This window comes from Amaranthus tricolor, chromosome 6 (assembly GCF_026212465.1).
Source record: "Amaranthus tricolor cultivar Red isolate AtriRed21 chromosome 6, ASM2621246v1, whole genome shotgun sequence".
Taxonomy (NCBI): Eukaryota; Viridiplantae; Streptophyta; class Magnoliopsida; order Caryophyllales; family Amaranthaceae; genus Amaranthus; species Amaranthus tricolor.
Genome location: NC_080052.1, coordinates 6,138,027 through 6,162,828, shown reverse-complemented (window position 1 = coordinate 6,162,828; position 24,802 = coordinate 6,138,027). Strand labels below are relative to the sequence as shown.

The 24,802-nt window shown below is 39.8% G+C and overlaps 1 protein-coding gene across 1 annotated transcript; it reads left to right on the top strand.

The window, feature by feature from the left end:
* Positions 1-15,467: 15,467 nt before the first annotated feature.
* Positions 15,468-17,885, top strand: LOC130815501 (uncharacterized). The gene is made up of 3 exons (XM_057681993.1): positions 15,468-16,759; positions 16,946-17,271; positions 17,365-17,885. The coding sequence occupies exons 1-3, from the start codon at positions 15,468-15,470 to the stop codon at positions 17,883-17,885; spliced, it is 2,139 nt and encodes a 712-aa protein (XP_057537976.1).
* Positions 17,886-24,802: the final 6,917 nt, after the last annotated feature.

Here is a 24,802-nt window from a genome sequence, read left to right as displayed (position 1 = left end):
GTAAAAATAGCGTAAAGTTGCCAAAAAAAACTTCCTTTTGTATACCACGTAGAAAAGCCAAAATTTCAAGGTTACCATATTGAATTCCCCTAATATTTTTCTACTAATTGTGATTGTCACAAGCCTCTTTCCTCGGACTACCTGTAATAAAAAAAACAAGCATTATTAACCATTCATAAAAAAAAAAAAATCATCTCATAACACCGCCAACAACCGCATCATTAATCTACCACCGTTAATCCCCCACAATCACCACTGCTCCACCATCAACACTAGTAACATAGTAGTATTAAACAACCCAATAGCAAATCAAAGCCAATTAACATCAATTAAATTTCTTTCTTTTCCCTCTTGTACTTTAAGCGGAAAAAAAAAAGTAAATTCATTGAGGACTAAATATTATAACAATGAATCCTTATGTTGATGTTTGGTGACTCGAATACGAGTATTGAACATGGAAAGAAGAAGAATCAAGGTTCTTTTCCAGCAACCTTAGTTGAGTCGGCGTTCGTACAGGCTGGTCAGCCGCATTGTCGGAGGTTCGTAAGAATTTTGGGATTGGTTCTAGCAGCTATTGCTGAGTCACACTAGTGAAAAAAAGATATCTATCATACAACATAAAAGCATTAGGCAAAATTAGAATATAAATGTTGTTCTATAAGAAGAACACATTATAATGTGTTATATAATGCAATTTTTAAGGAATCACAGCATAGTTTAATTTTGTTTTAGAAAAATAACACCTCCAACGTTCACTTTCATTTCACCGAAAAATTTCAAGCTTTTAAATCTACTATTTCATCCACTTCTCCCGCAAATTTCAACCTACAAACACCATTTTTAAGTTTCTTCAAGTTTCAATCTCTTCATTCATCCGAAAATTCTCACCATTTTCAAGTTTTCATTCTTTTTCAAAACGCCATTGTAGATATTTTCAAGCTTCATCCGAATTTCTCATTTAAAGTTTTTAAACTTCAATTCCTTTCAAGCTTCAACATTTCAAGTACTTAGGTTATTTTTCATTTCAATTACTTATCCGTTCAAACTTTGACTACCTTATTTTCGTTTTCCTTCTTAAAACGTCATTGTTGGATATTTTTAGGACTTATTTAATTTTTTTTTTTTTGTAAAATTGGATGTGTACTAATTTTTCTTTATTACTCCATTGTAAGTAACTACTCTTCGCTTTGAAGGCATAACATGTACATTATCATCTAAATACGAACCTAATTCAATTCATATATCAATTTTTGTTTTTAATATTTATATGTGTTTGTAACTACTAATTAATTTAGGTAACTACGCTCCGATCCAAAGATATTTATTATCAGGATCCTTTAATTAATTATGATAAAATAATTAGATATATGTGTTCTAAAATTGATGCTTTAAAAGATATATGTAGTGTAATTCTATTTTATTTTTTCAAATAAAAATATATATTATGTAATTAAAAAAATGGTAAGGATAAAAATGTACCTTCATTTATTTTTGTAACTCAACTAGAGATATTACCATTTAATGAAAGTGTAGCAATCAACAAAATCGAACCTACTATTTTATTGTATATTAAAATTGTTGAAAATATTGAAACCTTTCGCTTATCCGTTATAAATTAAATTTGACTTTGAATTTTTTAGTCTAAATCTAAATTATAATTCTATAATACCAATTAAACCGAATCGAATTTTATAATCTCAATCTAAATTTAAATTAATTTAACCAAATTAAGCTGAATTAAGCGATTTAACCAAATTAGAAAGTAGAAAATTCAAAAATAGTCATAATAACAATGACATCATCATTGAATTTTCTAGGGAAAATTTCTAATGAGGAAACAACACGTAAAAAATTTTGAAAGATGATGATGTCAGCAGTGTTTTGTTTTGGTAATAGTTATAGAAGATATAAATTATCATAATAGTTATAGAAGATATAAATTATCATAGTATCCCTCTTTTATATTTTTAATAGATTACATACTTATAACATAGGTTAAGATCGAACTTATATTAAAAAATGATAAATGAAAAATTGAAATAACACTCATTTCTCAACTTTTTATGATTTTTAATATATAATCTATCATTTATTAAAATTTTCAATTATATACAACTATTGATATAAAAATTTGTATAAAATAATTATTTAATTGTATAAATAATTATCAATTAACGGGGATAACTCAGTTGCTAGGAGGACATCAGAATGAAGATCTAAAGATTGCGTGTTCAATCCACGCTTATTGCATTTTTTTATTTTTTAAAATTATGAATATTTATTTCTAACTTTTTAATTTTTAAAATTTATTTATAGTTAAATTGAGTAAATTAGATATATAATAAACTGCATAATATATTGCTGATAATTTTCAAAATTACAGAATAATTTTATACATATAATTTTCAAAATTGAGTATATCTATTACATAATATCTGTGGCTTTATTTTTTTAGTATCATATGTTTATATATGTTGATGTTTAAAAAATCGTGCATTATGAGTTTCTACACTAGTAGTTTTTCTTGCTGAACATATGACGATTAGCAGCTTTAAATATATGAAGATAACTCTGGCATAGTGGTCATTAACAGAGAGTTTCTTTTGTTGATCCTTATGTAATGTCCAAACTTAGGAATATCTTATATATGTGATGCTTAGTTGTCTAGCGAGTAGTTCTTGCATACTAAGCAATGTAGGAGAAAAAGTGAATGCAAAAGAAATATCATCTTCCAAAGTGAATGCAAAATTTTACATCTAGCAATGCTGAAAGAGAATAGTTGGATCCAACAATGGTAGAATAATGTGTAGAAGATGAGTGCAAAACAGAGAATAAAGAAGAGGGCAACAAACTATCAACACAAAGTGTTATGAGGTATCTATGGATACCTCTTCTTCAAAAGATGAGTCCTTTCATTAATATATTCTGTTATGAATGGTAGTATACTAATGTGATTATAAATGATAGTATACTAATGTGTGACTTGAGTGCACATTAAAGGGTTGAATTCATGTGTGTGACTCTTGAGTTGTGGAATCCAAAAGGGTGTAATAAGGTGAAGAGTATTCATGGGAATTATTGGTGTTAATGAAGATTAAGGTGAAGAGTCTCATGTGTGTGACTCTTGAGATAATGCCTTTTCAAGTTCTTAGAGTTATTTCATAGTATTCATTACCCTAAATTAACTATGTATTTATGTGAGCCATTCATCTTCAAGTACCTAGCACTATAAATAGGGCTCTCATACCCACACTTCAAGTATGCAAAACACATCAAACACAACCCTTAAGCCAAACACATAGCCTATTGTTGTTATCTCTATCTCAATTGTAATTCTTCATATTGAAGTGTTGTTTGTATTCATTTGATATAATATAAACATAAACTACACACCACGGAGGACGTAGCCATCATTGGGTGAACCTCCTTAAATCTTTGTGTCCTTGTTTGTTACTTTGTCAAACTTAATTTTGCTCATTGTTGTTTGTTCTTAACATCGTAAGTATTTGGCGATCGTTTTCAATTGGTATCAGAGCCAAGGTTATTTTGCGGTGTTTTAAGAGATTATTACTTGAAAATCATGACTACAATGAAGCTCGATATTGAGAAGTTTGATAGGAATGTAAACTTTGGCTTATGGCAAGTCAAAATGAGAGCCATTTTGATTCAAAATGGTGTGCACAAGGCGATTGATGGTGTAGAGAAGATGCCGGAAGGAATGTCCGCATCGAGACGGGAAGAGATAGACACAAAGGCGTTATCGGCAATCCAATTATGCTTATCCAATGAAGTTCTAAGAGAGGTTGTTAAAGAAACAACAACCAAGAGTATATGGGAGAAATTGGAATCACTCTACATGGCCAAGAGTGTTACCAATAGGCTACTTTTGAAGAGTAGACTCTACGACTTACGCTTGGAGGAAGGTAAACCTTTAAAACCTCACTTGGATGAGTTTTGTTCCATTGTTATGGATTTACAAAACATTGATGTTAAGCTTGATGATGAAGACTTGGCAATTTATCTTTTATGTTCTTTACCCCCTTCTTATAAAAATTTTAGAGAAACTCTACTTTATGGTAGAGATAATTTGAGTAGTGATGATGTGAAGAATGCCTTGACTCAAAGGGATCTCATTGATACACAATTGTCACAAAAGTCACCAAGCAATGCTAGTGACGGTTTGTTTGTAAGAGGGAGGTCACAAGAGAAAGGTTCCACTAGTGGGAGTGGAAACAAGGGTAAAGGAAGGTCCAAGTCCGTGAGGCCAAATAAAAATAAGTCTTGTAACTATTGCAAGCTTAAGGGCCACATCAAGAAGGATTGTTGGAAGCTTAAGAGAAAGCTAGAAGAAGAGGCAAGGGAAGGAACTAGCAATGCCAATGCTAGTTACGTGAATGATAGTGATGATGGCGATGTTCTTGTTGCCACTCATGAGTACAAAGGTAATAATGAATGGATTCTTGATTCGGGGTGCACATTCCACATGACTCCCAACAAAACTTTCTTCCATACATTTGAAAGTGTTGATGGGGGAAATGTTACCATGGGAAACAACACCACATGTAAGGTTGTTGGGATTGGGAGCATTAAAATTAAAATGTTTGATGGGATTGTGAGGACCTTAACCGATGTAAGGTATGTCCCGGGCTTGAAAAAGAATCTTTTATCTTTGGGTACTCTTGATAAGATCGGGTGTAGAATCACTTGTGAAGGTGGAGTTATGAAGGTAGCCAAGGGTTCACTAGTGGTGATGAAGGGGAGGTTGAATGGGAGTTTGTATGCTCTTCAAGGTTCAACCATTCTTGGCTCGGCGAATGTATCCACAAGCACAATGTCCGATCGTGACACCAAACTTTGGCACTTGAGGCTTGGTCACATGAGCGAAAGAGGTATGTTTGAACTCTCTAAACAAGGTTTATTTGATGGAAAAAATTTTGGGAACCTTGGTTTTTGTGAACATTGTGTTTATGGGAAACACAAGAGAGTTAGTTTTAAACCCGCCATCCACAACACTAAGGGGATATTAGATTATGTCCATTCCGACTTGTGGGGGCCTTCACGAACGCCCTCCCTTAGTGGTTGTAGCTACATGTTGACCTTTATTGATGATTACTCTAGAAAAGTTTGGTGTTACTTTATAAAACATAAATATGAAGTTTTTGATGTCTTCTTGGAATGGAAGAAGATGATTGAAAAGAAAGCCGGTAGGAGCATCAAGACCTTGAGAACCGACAATGGTCTTGAATTTGTTGATAGCAAGTTTCTCAATTATTGTTCTAATGAAGGTATTGTTAGACATAGAACTTGTGCAGGTCGTCCTCAACAAAATGGTGTTGCGGAGAGGATGAATAAAACGTTATTGGAAAGGGCAAGATGCATGCTAAATCAAGCAAATTTGGGGAAACAATTTTGGGCCGAAGCGGTGGCTACGGCATGTTATTTGATCAACCGTTCACCTCATACCGCCTTGAAGTTCAAGTCGCCACAAGAGGTATGGTACAACACTCCGGTAAACTATTCTAGTCTTAGAATCTTTGGTTGTCCAGCTTATATTCATGTAAATGATGGTAAGTTAGAACCTAGGGCTAGAAAAGGTATCTTTGTGGGGTATGGAGTGGGTGTAAAGGGGTATAGGGTATGGTGTAATGAATCAAAGAAAATTATTGTTTCTAGAGATGTTGTTTTTGATGAAGATAGCATGCTTGTATCTAATGTTGAAAAACCTTTTAATAATGATGATAATGAAGCACAAGTGGAGGTTGAATCCTCCAATGTTGATAATGAGAAAAATGATGATGTTCAACAAAGGTCTCCTCCTTTGTCCACAACTAGGCAAAGAAGGAAGATCGTGGCTCCAAGGAGGTACATTGAAGAGTGTGATTATGTTGTTTATGCTCTCAACATTGCTAGCGAAGTTGAAGGGTTAAATGAACCAAGTACGTACAAGGAGGCTATGGCCTCAAATGAATCAAGCAAGTGGTTGATTGCTATGAAACAAGAGATGGAATCTCTTGCGAAGAATGGAACTTGGGATATCGTTGTTGCACCAAAGAAAAAGAAGATTGTAGGGTGCAAGTGGATATTCAAGAGGAAGGAGGGTCCTTCTAGTGATATTCCTCCCATATACAAAGCAAGGGTTGTTACAAAGGGATACTCTCAAATTGAGGGTATTGATTTTCACGAAGTTTTCTCTCCGGTCGTGAAACACTCTTCTATTAGGGCATTGCTTGCTTTGGTGGCGATGGAGGATTTGGAGTTACATCAATTGGATGTAAAGACGGCTTTTCTTCACGGTGAGCTTGAAGAAGAAATCTTTATGAAGCAACTGGAAGGTTTTGAGGTAGCCGGTAAGGAGAATCATGTGTGTAGATTGAAGAGGTCATTGTATGGGTTGAAGCAATCTCCAAGGCAATGGTACAAAAGGTTTGATTCCTTTATGATTTCACATGATTTTGTTAGAAGTTCTTATGATAGCTGTGTTTATCTTAAGAAATTTGAAGATGGTTCTTTACTATATTTGCTCTTATATGTTGATGATATGCTAGTAGCATGTAGCTCTTTGCTTAAGGTGGAGGACTTGAAAGAGTTGCTTTCAAGTGAATTTGATATGAAAGATCTTGGTGAAGCCAAGAAGATTCTTGGGATGGAGATTTTGAGAGATCGGGCTAAGGGTGTCTTATACCTTAGTCAAAGGAAGTACATTGAGAAAGTTGTTCAACGTTTCTCCATGGATGATGCTAAAGGTGTGTCTACTCCTCTTGCTTCTCATTTCAAATTGTCCAAGAATTTGTGTCCACAAACAAAAGAGGAAGAAGAGCAAATGGTAAGAATTCCATACACTAGTGCCGTTGGTAGCGTTATGTATGCTATGGTATGCTCTAGGCCCGACATTGCTTATGCGGTGAGTTTGGTGAGTAGATATATGTCTAATCCGGGTAAGGGACATTGGGAGGCACTAAAATGGCTATTGAGGTATTTGAAAGATACTTCAAATGTTTGTCTCATGTATGGGAAAAATTCAAGTGAGCTAACCGGGTTTTGTGACTCGGATTATGGTGGTGATCTAGATAATAGAAAGTCCACAAGTGGGTTTGTGTTTACTTTGGGTGGTTCGGCGATTAGTTGGCAATCATCTTTGCAAGATGTGGTTGCTCTTTCTACAACCGAAGCGGAGTACATAGCCGTGGCCGAGTCATTCAAGGAAGCAAAATGGCTTAAAGGTCTTGTTGGTGAAATGTGCAACAAAGTGTGTGAGGTAAGTGTGCATTGTGATAGTCAAAGTGCAATTCATTTGGCTAGGAATCAAAACACATTTCATAGAAGGTCCAAGCACATTGATATTAAGTATAACATTATCTGGGATGAAGTTGAGCACAAAAGGGTGTTATTGAAGAAAATTGACACTACGGAAAATCCGGCCGACATGATGACAAAGTCATTACCTACTACCAAGTTTGAGTTATGTGTTGACTTGGTAGGTTTAGCTCCTTGCTTGAGATAATGCCCTCTTGGGCATTTTGAGGTGTGTATGTTTTTGAATATGAAGTGGATTGATGAATGTTGTGACTTGGGTGAACTCAAGTCAAGGTGGAGATTGTTATGAATGGTAGTATACTAATGTGATTATAAATGATAGTATACTAATGTGTGACTTGAGTGCACATTAAAGGGTTGAATTCATGTGTGTGACTCTTGAGTTGTGGAATCCAAAAGGGTGTAATAAGGTGAAGAGTATTCATGGGAATTATTGGTGTTAATGAAGATTAAGGTGAAGAGTCTCATGTGTGTGACTCTTGAGATAATGCCTTTTCAAGTTCTTAGAGTTATTTCATAGTATTCATTACCCTAAATTAACTATGTATTTATGTGAGCCATTCATCTTCAAGTACCTAGCACTATAAATAGGGCTCTCATACCCACACTTCAAGTATGCAAAACACATCAAACACAACCCTTAAGCCAAACACATAGCCTATTGTTGTTATCTCTATCTCAATTGTAATTCTTCATATTGAAGTGTTGTTTGTATTCATTTGATATAATATAAACATAAACTACACACCACGGAGGACGTAGCCATCATTGGGTGAACCTCCTTAAATCTTTGTGTCCTTGTTTGTTACTTTGTCAAACTTAATTTTGCTCATTGTTGTTTGTTCTTAACATCGTAAGTATTTGGCGATCGTTTTCATATTCAACAATACACTAATGACAAACCACACACACTTGAGAACAAGCTCTCAAGATAGTGATTCCATTCAACAATAGATATCACTCATAAATTAACACAATGGAGAAGAAAACTCTTGTGGTATCTAACCCTAGCTTTCTCTCTTTAAATTAGCCTCACTCTCATGCTCTTCTAAACCTGATTTGAGGCCTTGTATATACCCCCTTATGTTTAGAATAACCCTAGGATAAGATTGGACTTAATCCCTAAGCAATCAGCCCACTAACAGAACACATGCATTTCGAGTTTGGACACCCTGCTCGAACGAGCACCTAGCCTGCTCGGACGAGCGACTATTCCAGTGGCCTCACTGCTTGTTGCGTGTTGCTGCCTCTATCGAGCTCTTCTATTCTTGTGACTTGCCTTGTTCAAGGCACACTCTAAGACTCATTTGGTGCACTCTCTTACATTGATTAAGGCTCACAACATCGTGTGCATTTGCTTGAGTGATCAAGCCATCACCAACCATATGAGATTTGTAGCTTGTCACAACAATCTCCCCTCAAGACCAAATCTCTCATCAACATCAAATGACACCTTCTTTGGTGTCCCAATCACAATCTCAACATATGATTTGGGTCTTGGCTCCCCCTTAAGATCAAATCCATCATCAACCTTCTTTGTGCACCACCCATCATGGTAGTCACCATCAATAAATGTCACTCTTCTTGGTGACTTGAGTATTGCACATTCTCAACATGGTGTAAGTCTCCACTCTTTAGCAACACATGGCCATTGTTGTCCATCACACCCTTCTAGGGCACAAAGCAACGCTTTGCCACCTTCAAGACTCTATCACTTTAAGTCTTCATGGTGTACTCAATCTTATCTAATCTCCTCAATGAAATTAGATTCCTCATCATCTTAGAATGTATCTTACACCCCTAAGCTTCCTCACTATGTCATTGTGCATTCTCAAATGCACCTCACCAATGGCCTCAATCATAACTTCCTCATCACTAGGCTAGGTCACACTCTCATGCTCACAAGCCATTACCCTTGTAAACAAGCTCTTGTCTTTACAAATATGATATGGGTGTATGGAGTAAAACACTCAATCACCATCATCATCACACTTGGCTAGTAGCACATGACCATTATCAACTTCTCAATTAGCCTTCATCACAAGGCTTTCATCTCTAAAGTTTGGGAGCTCACTCTTCTTTACAACCCCTTTCTTTAAAGTTGTTGCCTTTCTCACCTTGTCAAAAGAAACTTTCCTATTCTTCCCTTTGAGATTCTCACCATCACCAACCTCAATAGTTGGGTTCTTCATATCTTTTAAAAGCTTCAAGCTTCAAAGGTTTTTCTTCAACTTATTGCAAGTATATTGAATATGGCCTCTCTTGTGGCAATGATAGCGCACCTTATCCCCATATCCAACTCTTGCCCTCTTGATTCCGATTTTCTCTTCATCTCTTTGATGGATTTTTCCTATTGATTTTACCATCCCCCAAAGATTGACTCTCATCAATAATCATACCAACCTCCATGGATGGTAATTTCTCACCATTGACACTACCAATAGTACCAACCTTCAAGTTTTTCAACTCTCAATAATAAAGACTCTATTACTAGCCTTTGCTCTATCACCATTATTAGTAGGTTCTCCTTTTCTCTTGAGAGCTCCATTAACAAACTCTTCATCTCTTGCACACCTATTGTTTTTCTCTCCTTAAAAGTTTCAACAAACATTATGGTTTCAACAAACACACCAAGCTCTGATACCAATTGAAAGAGAATAGCTTGGACCCAACAATGGTAGAACAATGTGTAGAAGATAAGTGAAAATACAGAATAACAAGAGAGCAACAAACAATCAACACAAAATGTTTATGAGGTATCTATGGATGCCTCCCCCTTAAAAAATAATTCCTTTCATTAATATAATCAACAATACACTAATGAAAAACCACACACACTTGAGAACAAGCTCTCAAGATAGTGATTCCATTCAACAATGGATATCACCATAAACTACCACAATAGGGAGAAGAAAATTCTTGTGGTATCTAACCCTAGCTTTCTCTCTTTGAATTAGCCTCACTCTCATGTCCTTCTAAACCTGATTTGAGGCCTTATATATAACCCCTTATGTTTAGAATAACCCTAGGATATGATTGGACTTTTTGTGTAATAATTGTTGGTTTTTATTTTCAGTTTCACTATGGTGACACTTTATTTGGTCTTTAGGTAGTGTTTGGCCAAGCTTTTACAACAACTTCTGCAATAGAAAAACCAAAATTTGGCCAAACAATGTCTTTCTGAGAAGTTGAAACAATTTTGAAAAAAAGCTAAAAACAAATTCTATAAGGGTGCAGAGGAGAAGCTACAAATTGTAACTTCTCCTCCCAACTTCTCAAAGAGCTTCAATCTTTTCTAATTTTATGTTAAAAAAATTTCTATATTTTTTCAACTAACTATGAAAATCTTTTTCATTACTTTTTTTTATTCTTTCCCCATATCTTCCTCTAAAATTCAAAATTTTCTACTTGATTGCATAGCTATTCATTTGTTATCACAACCAACATCCCAATTATTTCAAGTAATTCAACGCTTATTGAATATTATGCGATCAAATTACATCAATATTTCATATATGTTTATCTTTAAATTTATTAACACATTTAAATATGCTTTTCTATATAGTAAATTGTCAAATTTGGGATTTATTTTTATTTTCAATTACTTTAGTGTATTTGAATTTTTCTAACATTATAGTAATAATTTTTTAGTGTATGCTATATGCTTTTGGGTGTTTCTCTTAAAATCGATGCTTTGCGACTTAACTCGATTATTTTTTAGTGTATGCTATATGTTTTTCCATCATATAACAACACTAACTTTAAGTAAACATAGGGAAAAAAAGGCCAAATACACAAATTGTTTTTGTTTCCCACAAACTCTTTTTAAAAATATAAGGCCAAACACATCTGTTTCTAAAAAGTGTTTCTCCAGAAACAATTTTTTACATAATTACTTTTAGGAAACAAAAGTTGATTTCCAAAAGTTAGGCCAAACATACCCTTAATAGAATATGTAATTGTTACTATAGCCTATAGTGATATTTATGAGAAATATCACTGGATTCTATGTCGCAAAAAGATTTAGTATTATTTTTTTATTATATTGCTAAAGGATTTAATAAATGTTACTAAATCCACACTATATACTATTAGAAATTTCAAGTAGTGACATCTCACTAAAAGCAAATTATGTGTAGTGTCAACCCACGAATAGAACTCACGCATTTTGGATCTGGACACCCCGCTCAAACGAGTGCCTAGCCTGCTCGGACGAGCGGCTGTTCCAGTGGCCTCACTGCTTGTTGTGTGCTGCTGCCTCGATTGATCTTCTCTCTTCTTGTGACATGCCTCGTTGAAGGCACACTTCAAGACTCCTTTGGTGCATTCTCTTGCATTGATCAAGGCTCACAGCATCTTGTGCATTTGCTTGAGTGATCAAGTGATCACAAACCACAAGTCACATCAAATGCAAAACAACAATAACAAAAATGAATTTATATTATTATTGGACTTGTGTCCTTAACTTAACAAAAACGAATATCTTATGTGTATTGTGATTTATGTCAAATTATTTTTGCTTTGAATCATTTATTTGGACCTAAGTCGTCTTAGTGAAAGGTCAGATCAAGGCCTTTAACATGTTAATCAACAAAATTGAAAAGGTATTGTCATGGTATCATTTATCTAATTTATTTGTTTAAATTATTAATGTCATTTTACCTAAATAACCTTTGACTTTTTGGATTGACCTTGACTTTTGGTCAATGGGCCTTTGTCTGAATTCCCTCCTCCCTTGAAAGGCCCAAAGGCTATTTACCTCCAAATACCCTAACTTCCTTCCAGCAAAATAACTTCCCACTCTCCCTCATTGCTTGGCTATCCTTCTTCCAAAGCTGGTAACTTCCCACTGCTCCCATGATCTTCAACCTCTCCTTTCTGAAATAACTTCCTTCCCCACCATTATAAATAGGGACAACCATCAGAGAGGGAAGGATCATTTGAAAATAATCTTCTTAAGTAGCCTTACTTATTCTCTACTTCATTCTCTACTTCATTAGCCTACCAAAATTCCAGTAACATCATCCAGTGCATCTTCTTGCATTCAGTTTATAATCACCTTACTCCATATTCTCATATCCACGTTCTAACTTGAACGTTGGAGGGGTTTTCCAGGAGATCACCCCCCGGACAAGGCTAACGTGTTGTTTTGCAGGAATTCAAGTCGCTTCCTTCCACGAATCGCCACTCCTGATAACGCTTCTACTAATGGTATTTCAAGTGTTTCTCACTTCCTCGTTTCATAACCAAAACAGTTTGGCGCCGTCTGTGGGGAAAGAATAAAAAGTCATGGCTCCTAAGAAAAATCCGACTCAAACCGCAACCGTGCATAGCACAGATACATACACTTCCGCAAGTCACGCTAATAATCAAGCCGTGACTCGTCGTGATCTGGACATGCTAGCACGCAACCTCACTGCCGCTTTCTCTGAACAACTCCGCGCCGTCATAAATAATACTCCTACTCAACAACGAGTATTAGAAGACATGGCGGACCAAATAAAAAACTTGCAGGAACGAATCGAACCCCATCAAGAGATACCAAAGTCTCATGAATCTCAAGATGGGAACTCGAGGACTTCCCACTCCAGTAGGCGCAATAAGAAGAGGCGGGAGAAATCCAGAACCTACCCGAGTCTCAGCAAGACAGATCCGCGAGATGGCGAATCTAAAACCTCCTCTCAAGACGCCCGCACCTTCCTAGAAAGCAAGAAACGAAAGACGTCGGAAAGCGTCCAATCTCTGGTGGATAAAAGGAGGGAAGAAAGAAAGCAAGCCCAAGCTGCGGAATCTAGCCGCCACGTTACTATGCCGCGGAATGAGGCCGGCAAAAGTAGCCTTCCTGAAAATTTCATACCAATCATCTCTCCACTGTCCCCGGAGATACTAAATACTCCCAATAACGGGAAAATAAAAATCCCAAAAATGGCGGCCTTCGATGGGACATCCTGCCCAGAGGAACACCTGATGGCCTACAAAAACCTGATGCTACTGTATACCACCGACCCGTCATTGTGGTGCAAGTTCTTCCCAACCACTCTTACAGGAGTAGCGCTGACGTGGTATACCTCCTTTCCTGGAGGAAGTATCCACAACTTTGCCCAATTGGAAGGCAAGTTCCTGAGCCACTTTGTAGCTTTCAGAAGGCAGGAGAAATCAAACTTCCATCTGCTCAGCATCACGCAATTGGAAGGAGAGTCCATATCATCCTATCTAAAAAAGTTTCATGAGGCGGTACTGGAAGTAACTGATTTGGAAGAGTCGGTTGCATTAAACGCCCTCATCAACGGAATGAAGGCCCGACGGCTGAAGTTCCAGTTGGTCGAAAGTCAAGTAAAGACATACGCAGAGGCCATGAAGCAATGCCAAAGCTATGTCACGGCTTCCGAAATATGTCAGGCCCATGATCCTAAAAAACGGAGGTCGGATAAGAAGGATCCCACGAATCATCCCTCAAGGAGCAGAGAGGAACAGTCATCAAGGAGGGAAAGAAACTACATGCCGCGTCATCCAGAACCCCCATCAGATATGGGGCCCCCACGATCCCGACACGTATATGTCACTGAAGGGGAGCCCAGGACGCGGAATCTGTTAGATGGAGGCAATGATCCGCTGTTCAACCGGAACAGGAAGGACATATTCTTCGCCATTAAGGATCAATTGCAAACTCCCCCTCCTACCGCCACCCCCTCTGATAGGCGCAACTATAATCTGTGGTGTGATTACCACAAAGAGCACGGCCACACTTTGGCCTAATGCCGCGAACTCAAACATATCTTACATCAATTGGCTAACGAGGGAAAATTGTCCAGGTTCATCAACCGAAAGGACTACGATGCTGGAAGGGAAGCAGAAAGGAGGCCATGGAATCCGAGACGCAGGTCCCCCAAAAGGGATGAGGCCAGGCGCGAAAGTCAAAAGGGTACTCGTGGATACCGGGAGCACGGCCGATCTCATAACAATGGAGTGCCTGAGAAAAATGAAGTTCGAAGAAAAGCAATTACAACCCCTTGACAAACCGCTGATTGGGTTTGGGGAAGCCAAGTCATCCCGCTGGGTACGATAATCCTTCCCGTACGGGTGGGGGAAAGAAACGGAAGCAAATCCATGCCCATACGTTTTACGGTGGTGGATCTAACCTTTCCCTACAATGCTATCATGGGGCTTCCGCTCATCAACAAAATCAAAGCCGCGATCTTCCCTCATCAACTCCTTCTACAATTCGAGCGGGATGACGGACAAGTGGGTATCCTCAAGGGGGATCAGGTGACGGCACGCCAATGCCTCATCAACACCTTAAAACGAGGAACTTCCATCACACCCTCCAAAAGGGAAAGGGAAGAGGAGTCCCCAAGTGTCATGAGCGTGTATCTGGAGAACCCCAACCCGCAAGAAAGACCTCGCCCCGTAGAACGATACGAGGAGGTGGACATATTCGGGGGAAAACGCATCAAAATAGGGAAGGATCTCCCTGGCCCGGTGAGGCAAGATATCGTTGCCACCCTTACTGAGTTCCGCAACGTCTTTGCTTTTTCCACGGAAGAAATGCCTGGCATCCCTACAAGTGTCATGTGCCATAAACTTGATATAAAGGCAGGCTACAACCCGTGAAGCAAAATCTGCGACATCAAGGAAAAGAGCGGATAGAGGCCACCCGAGAAGAAGTGGAGAAATTGCTGAGAGCTGGATTCATCAAAGAATGCAAATACTCCGACTGGCTCTCAAACGTCGTCCTCGTGAAAAAAGCGAACGGTAAGTGGAGGATGTGTGTTGACTTCACGGATCTGAACAAGGCCTGCCCCAAGGACGATTATCCTCTTCCTAAGATAGATCGTTTGGTAGATTCCGCGGCAGGCCACGCTCTACTGAGTTTCATGGATGCTAACGCCGGCTACCATCAGATTCCCTTGGCCACAGAAGACCAGCCACATACGGCCTTCATTACGAATGCCGGAGTATACTGCTACAAAGTTATGCCCTTCGGGCTAAAGAATGCTGGAGCTACTTACCAGAGAATGGTCAATAAGGTCTTCCAATCTCAGATAGGCCGAAACTTGGAAGTATAAGTGGACAATATGATCACAAAAAGCAGGCAGGCGTGCCAGCATGCCACGGACTTACGCGAGACGTTCAATACCCTCCGGAAATATCAAATGAGACTCAACCCTGAAAAGTGCGTGTTTGGAGTCACCGGCGGGAAATGCCTTGGTTTCCTTGTTGATGAAAGAGGAATAGAAGCCAACCCGGACAAGATACAGGCAATCTGGGACATGAAGTCCCCGGGGTCCGTAAAAGAAGTTCAAAAGCTAACAGGATGCATAGCTGCCTTGGGACGGTTTCTATCAAAGTTCGCGGATAGATGCTCGCCCTTCTTCAAAACCCTCAAGCAAAGCAAGTTCGAATGGACAAGAGAAGCCGAAGAATCCTTTCAGCAGTTGAAAGAGCACTTATCCACTTTCCCGAAACTGGTTTCGCCATACGAAGGAGAAAAATTGGTTTTATACGTCTCGGTCTCCGAATACTCTCTGTCAGGAGTACTGATCGCCGAAAGAGAAACGAAGCAATTCCCCGTATACTATGTGAGTCACGCCTTTCAAGGATCTGAGGGAAACTACAGCGAAGTAGAAAAGGTCCTATTTGCAATCGTGATGGCGAGCAGAAAACTGAAACCATACTTCCAATCCCACCAGATCATCGTCAGATCCAGCCAACCCGTGAAAAAGATTCTGGAAGGAAAAAACAAATCAAGCCGCGTCACTGATTGGGCTAATCAACTTGCAGATTTCGGCATCGAATACGAACCACGAACAGCAATCAAAGCACAAGCCTTGGCGGACTTCATCGCCGAAAGCACTATCCCCCAACATCATGAGCCTAGTCAAGAATGGAAGTTATATGTGGATGGATCCTCAACACAATCAGCCAGCGGAGCTGGGCTGCTGATCATGTCTTCTGCCGGGGTCCGTATGGAAAGAGCAGTCAGATTCGAGTTCGCGGCCTTTAATAATGAAGCGGAATACGAAGCATTACTCATGGGGCTCAAAATCTGCCATGAAGCAGGGGCGAAAGTATTATCCACTTTTTCTGACTTCCAGTTAATAGTCGGACAAGTAAATGGAGAATTCAAGGCCAAAGATGATGGCATGAAGATGTACTTGCAACAAGTAAGAAAATTTGTCAAGAAATTCGACAAATTCACATTAGTCGACATCCCAAGATCTCAAAACGCACAAGCCGATTCCCTGGCAAAACTCACCAGCTCAGCTGAAACATCCGCGGCTCGCGAAATAATCTGGGAAGTTTTTCCGAACCCCAGTATCAACCTCATGGTTAACACAATTGATAGATCAGAGATGTGGATGAAACCGTACATCAAATTTGTGCAAAATCAGACGCTCCCCCATGACGAGAATCAAGCCAAAGTGCTTCAAAAGAAGGCCAGATGGTTCGAGCTCCACGAAGGCACGCTCTATAAAAAATTATATACCCATCCCCTTTTAAAGTGTGTTTCTCCTGAAGAAGGAAAATACATCCTTCGCGAAATACATGAAGGCGGATGCGGTATACATTAAGGAGTACGAACCGTCATTGGCAAAGTCCTCAGAAGCGGATATTATTGGCCCTCTCTCAGGGAAGACGCGGAAACCTTGGTCAAGCGATGTCCCGAATGCCAATACCACTCAAAGATTGGAAGAAAATCATCTAACTACCTGTCCGTCATGCAAGCCGTCTTACCGTTCGATAAATGGGGTATGGATCTCCTTGGCCCCTTCCCTCCCGCAAAGGGACAACACAAATTCATTATAGTGGCCATTGATTATTTCACCAAGTACGTGGAAGCAGAGCCCCTCAGCTCCATCACGGATAAACAAGTCTGTCAATTCATATGGCGAAATATCATCACGAGATACGGCATTCCTTGTGTGATCATTACCAACAATGGAAGACAATTTGTCAGTAAAAACACAATACAGTACTGCGACAGATTTGGCATTCAAATCCGATTCAGTTCCGTATCTCAGCCATAAACAAATGGGCAAGTTAAATCAGCAAACAAAGAGATCCTGAACGGTATCAAAAAGAAACTAGAGGGGGTTAAAGGTACTTGGGACGAGGAACTACCCGGCATCCTGTGGGCAAGCCGAACAACCGTCAAAGAAGCAACGGGGCATACCCCATTCTCTCTGGTATATGGATCTGAAGCGGTGCTTCCAGTAGAAATAGGTGTACTCACACGACGAGAACGAACAACGGAAAAGGAGAACTTGGATCTGCTTCCAGAAACACGGGAGAACGCATTATTAAGGTCCATGGCCCAGAAGCAAAAAATAATTCGCAGCTTCAACCGGCTCGTCAAAACCAAACATATTCATGTTGGGGACTTCGTCCTACGCAAAGTTGAAGCCACAGGGAAAATCGTAGATAAAGGGAAGCTTGGAGCCAACTGGGATGGTCCGTTCAAAATCGTCCGTGTCATCAAACCTAGAACATTTGAACTGGAAGACATAAAAGGAAAGAAGCTACCTCGCCCATGGAATGGAGATCATTTAAAAAAGTACTTCATTCAATAAGATTCGCAAGAGGCCAGTCCGATCATTAATGTCATCACAAGTTCATCCCGCGGCATTGTCACATTGTTCAAAATCAGTTGTACTGCATCCCGCGGCATGAGTCGCGTTGTCATTACATTTTTCAATAACCAAGATTTCATTTTTCAGATTTATCCGGCTCTAACAAGTATTCAGTTATATTCTACTTCTTCTAGTAACATTGCAAATCTTATTAAATTCAGTTATGTCTATAAGTCGGACCCCTTGAGAGGGGTCCCATATTCAAATTAATTCTAAATCGCCACGAATCAGTGACATCGAAAAGTCGGACCCTTAAAATGGGGTCCCAAGTTCAAATTTATTCCAAGTAAAAATCTCACTTGATGTTTCCTGACCGTCAAATCGATAAGTCGGACCCTTAGATTGGGGTCCCAAGTTCAAAATTATTCCAAGTTAAAATCTCACTTGATGTTTCCTGACCGTCACATCGATAAGTCGGACCCTTAGATTGGGGTCCCAAGTTCAAAATTATTCAAGTAAAAATCTCACTTGATGTTTCCTGACCGTCACATCGATAAGTCGGACCCTTATATTGGGGTCCCAAGTTCAAAATTATTCCAAGTAAAAATCTCACTTGATGTTTCCTGACCGACACATCGATAAGTCGGACCCTTAGATTGGGGTCCCAAGTTCAAAATTATTCAAGTAAAAATTTAGCTTGATGTTTCCTGTCCGTGACATCGACAAAGTCGGACCCTTAGATTGGGGTCCCAAGTTCAAAATTAGTCTAAGTAAACTTCAATAGATCCTGACCGTGGCATCGATAAGTCGGACGCTTAGAATGGGGTCCCAAGACCAAAATTGTTCTAAGTTAAATTTTGACTGCGTCACTCCCCGCTTTTTGAAAGAGTCCGCGGATTAAGAGTTGAACTAAGGAAGTACAAAATCTTAGAAATGCTAAGATTAAAAGAGGCAGTATCAATGATAGAAGTGTCATTCAAAAATGTATACACATGTAACTCGATTAGAATTACAAAAATCGGTCAAAAATGTCAAGTTTAAATTACAATTACAAAACAAAATTAAACATCATCTAAAAAGGCATCAACGTCCCCCTCTGTGTCCTGGGCCGACAACTGAGGAGACCCGACTGCCCCCTCTTCAAGACTTGGAGTGAAGCTCATAAAATCTTCAATGTTGAACGGCTCCACTTCAATCTCGGACAGCTCCTTGGACAAGCCCTGGAGGTTTCTTCCTTCATCGATAAGGAGATTTGACAGGTCTAAGCATAAACTCTCCAGCTGGAAAGCGCCAAGTTCTCGGGGGTGCTCGAGGCCGAAGGAGGGGAGAGAGTTAACTTATCCAGATCAAGGCATAGAGCCTCCTTTTCAGCCGCGACATCAACTCTCTCCGACCAAGTCCTCGCCTCTTCCACGTCCCAGTTGGGGTCCACCAATACCGCCGACTCCCGTTCCAAAATCGGAGCTAGGTTGGCCAAAGCTTCGTCCCCCTTGTGATTTGCCTTTTGTTGGAGGGAATCGAAGTCAACGCCTAACTCAGCGGCAGCCAGACGGTACCTCTCTTCTGTAATCGTGGAACCCGTACCTACCATCTCTGCTGTCAGATCCCCTAAGAAACTTGACGCCTCCGGCTCGTCCGAAGTCAGCCAATCCCTAGCTATCTGGGCTCGTCTCTTCAAGCTGATTTTATACACCTTAGCCGCGGATAGCAAAGTCTTGAATTTGGTGGAATCAGCCGACGCCTGTTCCAAAAGACACTGGTTCTGATGAACCAGCTTAGCATGAACGTTCATTAGGTGACCGACTTCATGGCCGAGGGTTGCCGATTTGTTAGAAACCGCGTCCAGACTTCCAACGGTCGCCTCCAGCTGTTTTCTCGCCCTCTCCCGCCACTGTTCAGTTCTGATTAAACGCTCCTTCAGCTCAGAGCATTTAGCCAGTTTTTCCTTTAAGCCCGGCAGTTCTTCTCAGAGCTTTTGGAGCTCCTCGTCCTGCTCATCGCAGCGGGAGGATAGGGCGGCCAGCGTTTCCCTGTCCGCGGCACTTTGGCGACTGAGGTTGAGCTCAAAGGACAACCTCAGAAAAGCCTGCAAAAAGAATAAGTTTAAATCCAAGCATAGATAACTTAAGAAGATAAAAGTGGAAGGACGTTACCTCAGCCGCGGAAACTTGGAGTTGACGCACCTTATCGGTGGGGGACAGGGACTCCAAGAGGTCGACATCCACCTGGCTAATCAAGTGGAATGTCGCCCTATTGAATCGGGTAATCATACCCTTATGCCCCAAATCGGTAAAAGGGGTGTCGTGTCGGAAAGGAAGAACCTCCCGACGACGGTACACCTCTTCCACCTTCGCCTTGGGAGCCGCGGCCGATTCCCCCACCTTCTCTTTGTCCCGGCTCAGGACAGGGGACGCCTCGGCTTGAGGTGAAGCCACCTCCTCCTCCACCGACCTCATTTGCAGAGGTACGGCCGTCATTATCATTCCCGCAGAGGCCTTCTTCGAGGCACTCTCCTCATGGGAGGAAGAGACTCTTTTTCTCTTCCTCTCTGTCTTCTTCGATTCCCTCTTCTTAGAAGGGATTGCCTTCTGAGAGTCATCGGGAATGTGGACTCGTCTCCTTTCCTCAAGGAGCCGGAGAGCTTCCTCTTCGCAGGGGACTTCGTCCAGCCCCTTCTCCACCGTTGCCGAGTCCTATAAGAGAAAAAGTTAGAAAAAATCGAAGAAATCTCTCATAGTTCGGAAAAATATGTATGAATTTATACCTTTGGAGGAAGAGGCAGGGGTTTCTCCGCGGGCCGTTGGATGGCCCCTTGAGCAAATCTCATGACGCTAAATTTCTTCATGAGTTCTGGATTTTTCGCCCGTAAATTTTCCTTGGCTATCCCTGAAAAATCAAGAGTTAGAAACAAGTAAACATACCAGAGAAAAGGGAAGGAAGAAATCCGACGACTCTTACTCCGATCGATAGCCAAGCTGATGCCGAATGCTGAGAGGAGGTTCTCATTCTCCAGCTCAGGACGATCCGGTATCCAGTTAAGTTGGACGTTCATGGGTTTCCTCCCCAATTGAACGTCCATCTTTGCATACTCAATGATCACCGCGTCATCAAAAGAACACTGCGGGATCCCGTTATTAAAACTCGAAAGGTTGGGTTTGATGTCGAAGGAGGTCTTAATATTCCATCCTCCTTAATTGTATAGGTAGGCAAATTTCGTCCTATACCCCTTTTGGTTATCAGGGAGGTCGTGGACTATCTTCAGTCCACGACGATGGGTGAAAGTTACCCAGCCACAGCCGTATGATTGAGAATTACACAGGCGGGCTCTAAATATATACCTAAATGCGGTAAGTATTGGTGGCACGGCCAAAACTTTACATAAGATCAAAAATGCCACCATACAACCCCAGGCATTAGGATATAATTCAGGGACTGAAATATTCAAAAACTCTAACACCTCCCTAAAAAATGGGTGAAGAGGAAACCTAAGTCCTAACTCAAAAGAAGGAAAATATACAGCTATACAGTGTGGGGGAGGAAACCTAACGGTGTCATAATTCCCCGGAGTGATAATATTGATGTCATCTTTCAAACCCCATTTCTGAGAGATGGCTTCCCGACGCTTGTCTAGGTCTCTCTTGGTTTGTAAATCTATGAAATAGTTAAGGGGACCGCCGCTGGGAATGTAGAATGGAGGAGGAACCGGCGCTGCGCTCTCCCTTCCAGAAGACTCGGCTGATCCTTCAATGTTTTCCATATCTACATACAATAACCCTTCTAGGTCAGGATTTATTCGCGGCAGGTAATTGGGGAAGAAAGCAACGCTCACTTCCCAAGGAGCAGTTTTCATTATCTCCGGAGGGTATATAGGGGACACGGATGACTCATCCCCGGCCTTTATTGGTTCATAATGAGGGGTGATTCTCACCGAACTACTATCATCCGAATCATTCATTAACAACCCCTCTTTATTAAAGCGTCTACGTGCTACCAAAGGAATTTTCGTCGGGATATCCGAGTTAATATCGAAGTTAGCTATTATCTCATGAGTAGCCGCGACATCCATATTAACGATAGTCATAAAATAGTAGGCGAAACTTGTGAAGGATAAGGGCTAATTTCATAAAATTAATTCAAAACTTTAAACATTCAAGAACACGAAGAACAATCTGAAGAACAGTTTGAAGAATAATTTGAAGAAACTCAAGAATTTGAAGAAAGATTTGAATACCTTGAAAATATTTTGAAGATTTGTCAGAAGTTTGATGAAGTTCTGTCAGAATCCTTGAAGATCTTCGAGAGAATTGTCAGAAGTTTGAAGGAGGGTTGAAGATTGTCAGAGCGTCTCTCTCTACTTTCTCTTTCTAGCGATTTGAAGAATTGAAGGAGTTAATGAGTTAGGTGAGAGAGAACTGTTCCAACAACCCTATTTATTGCAGCAATAAATGCTTAAAACATTGAACCTAAACATCCTTTGAACGAAAGGTGGTGTCCCAAACATAAACCGGGGGGTCGATAAGTCGGACCCCCAATAAGGGGGCAAACGTCAAAGATTTGTCTAAGCATTCTTATATAATGTCCGTGATGTCGATTAGTCGGATCCTCCATGAAGGGAGATATTGAAAATATTTTCTAAGTGTCAGATCTTGATTATGACCGGGTAGTTGATAAGTCGGACTACCAAGATGGGGTAAAATGACAACAGATTCTCCAAGTTATAAAATTTTCTATTAAAGCCGTAGGGTCGACAAGTCGGACCCTGAATTACACCCCAGGACGGAAAAAAATTATTCCAAGTATTGGGATGTCCGCATGGTCGATAAGTCGGACCCCCAGGTGCCTCCAGTTAGGGTGTAAAAATTCTAAGTATGGGAGAAATTCTTCCATTTTTTCAGTATCATCCAAGGCACGGAATTACATAACCTTTCCGCGTCCTAGAAGAAAAAGGGGGACGTGTTAGAACGAAGAAAGTGATTCCAAGTCTTTTTATCTCCCCGCAACATCTATAAGTCGGACTCCCTTAAGTACCTTAGTGAAGAATAAAAATCTAAGTATATATTCAAGCCGCGTCTTCAATACATTTGATTCGGTTGACGGGAAAGTCAACTCATTCATTCCGCGGTATTATACCTTCCCTTAACTCTCCGGCTTATAGCACGGCAAAAAAGGAAGGTAGATCAGATCAAACCGGCATCCTGTCCGTAGGGTCTATAAGTCGGACCCGTTTTGATGGTGATCTCGTTCAAAGATATCCAAGTCCCTGAAAATCCGTGCGGTCGATAAGTCGGACCCCCCTTGGGGGCTTTCCTGTTCCAAAATATTCAAAGTATTGGGGCTTCCGCGGCATCAATTAAGCATGAACTAGGATCCGACTTCTGCATCTATTCTGCTGCTAAACAGTATAGACGGACAGAGATAATCCGCGGCATGCTTGAAGCCGCGGCTTTACTGATGTTATTTATTTCTCTTGAAACATCTCCTGCGGTTATTTTGAAAAGGCTATAACTTCCCCGTTACAACTCGGAATTCGGCATATGAATAGTCGATTTAAAGCTTATGAATCCAATTTTCGGGATCCTCCAAAAGATCTGCCAACTGACGATTACCATTTCCACACAAAGAAAGATACTTCGATTCATCAAGGTTGCCTTTCTTATATCATTCTTCGTGCGTGGGGCAAAATGTCATGGTATCATTTATCTAACGTATTTATTTGTTTAAATTATTAATGTCATTTTACCTAAATAACCTTTGACTTTCTGGATTGACCGTGACTTTCGGTCAATGGGCCTTTGTCTGGATTCCCTCCTCCCTTGAAAGGCCCAAAGGCTATTTACCTCCAAATACCCTAACTTCCTTCCAGCAAAATAACTTCCCACTCTCCCTCATTGCTTGGCTATCCTTCTTCCAAGGCTAATAACTTCCCACTGCTCCCATAATCTTCAACCTCTCCTTTCTGAAGTAACTTCCTTCCCCACCATTATAAATAGGGACAACCATCAGAGAGGGAGGGATCATCTGAAAATAATCTTCTTAAGTAGCCTTACTTATTCTCTACTTCATTCTCTACTTCATTAGCCTATCAAAATTCCAGTAACATCATCCACAACATCTTCTTGCATTCAGTTTATAATCACTTACTCCATATTCTCATATCCACTTTCTAACTTGAGCGTCGGAGGGGTTTTCGGGGAGATCACCCCCGGACTAGGCTAACGTGTTGTTTTGCAGGAATTCAAGTCGCTTCCTTCCACGAATCGCCACTCTTGATAACGCTTCTACTAACGGTATTTCAAGTGTTTCTCACTTCCTCGTTTCATAATTAAAACAGGTATTTTGCATCTTGTTGGTACAGGACTACAATTTTCTTCCATTTAAGTTTCCTTATACCTTTGTCTATGAGCTAATTAAATTTCAACATGATACTAGGATATTGCAAAACTTGCAATTATGTTAGACAATCTATAATCTATCTATCTATCTATAAAGACTACTAATGAAGAAACGAGACTGACATATGTTAAACTCTCATTCAATATTTTTCCGCTCATTTATGCTGTCGTGGCAGCTGATTATTTATTGAAAATTATTTCCTAAAATACTAGAATTTATTTAAGGTGCATAATAAGATTTGATCAGCTTTATTATTTTCCAATATGATTCCTATATTATTTCCAAACTAAAATGTGACTAAAATGTAAATCAATATCATTTTTCAATATGATTTCCAAAATAAAAGAAAATAATATTCTGATATAGCAAAATTACTTTTCAACTTTATTTAACAGCTGTAGAATAATATTGTTCCTAAATTTACAAACCAGTGTAATTTTTTTGAATTTATATACCAGCCATAAAATAATTACAATAACACCATCTTTGTGGGAAAACATATAATATAAACTTTTTGTAGCATT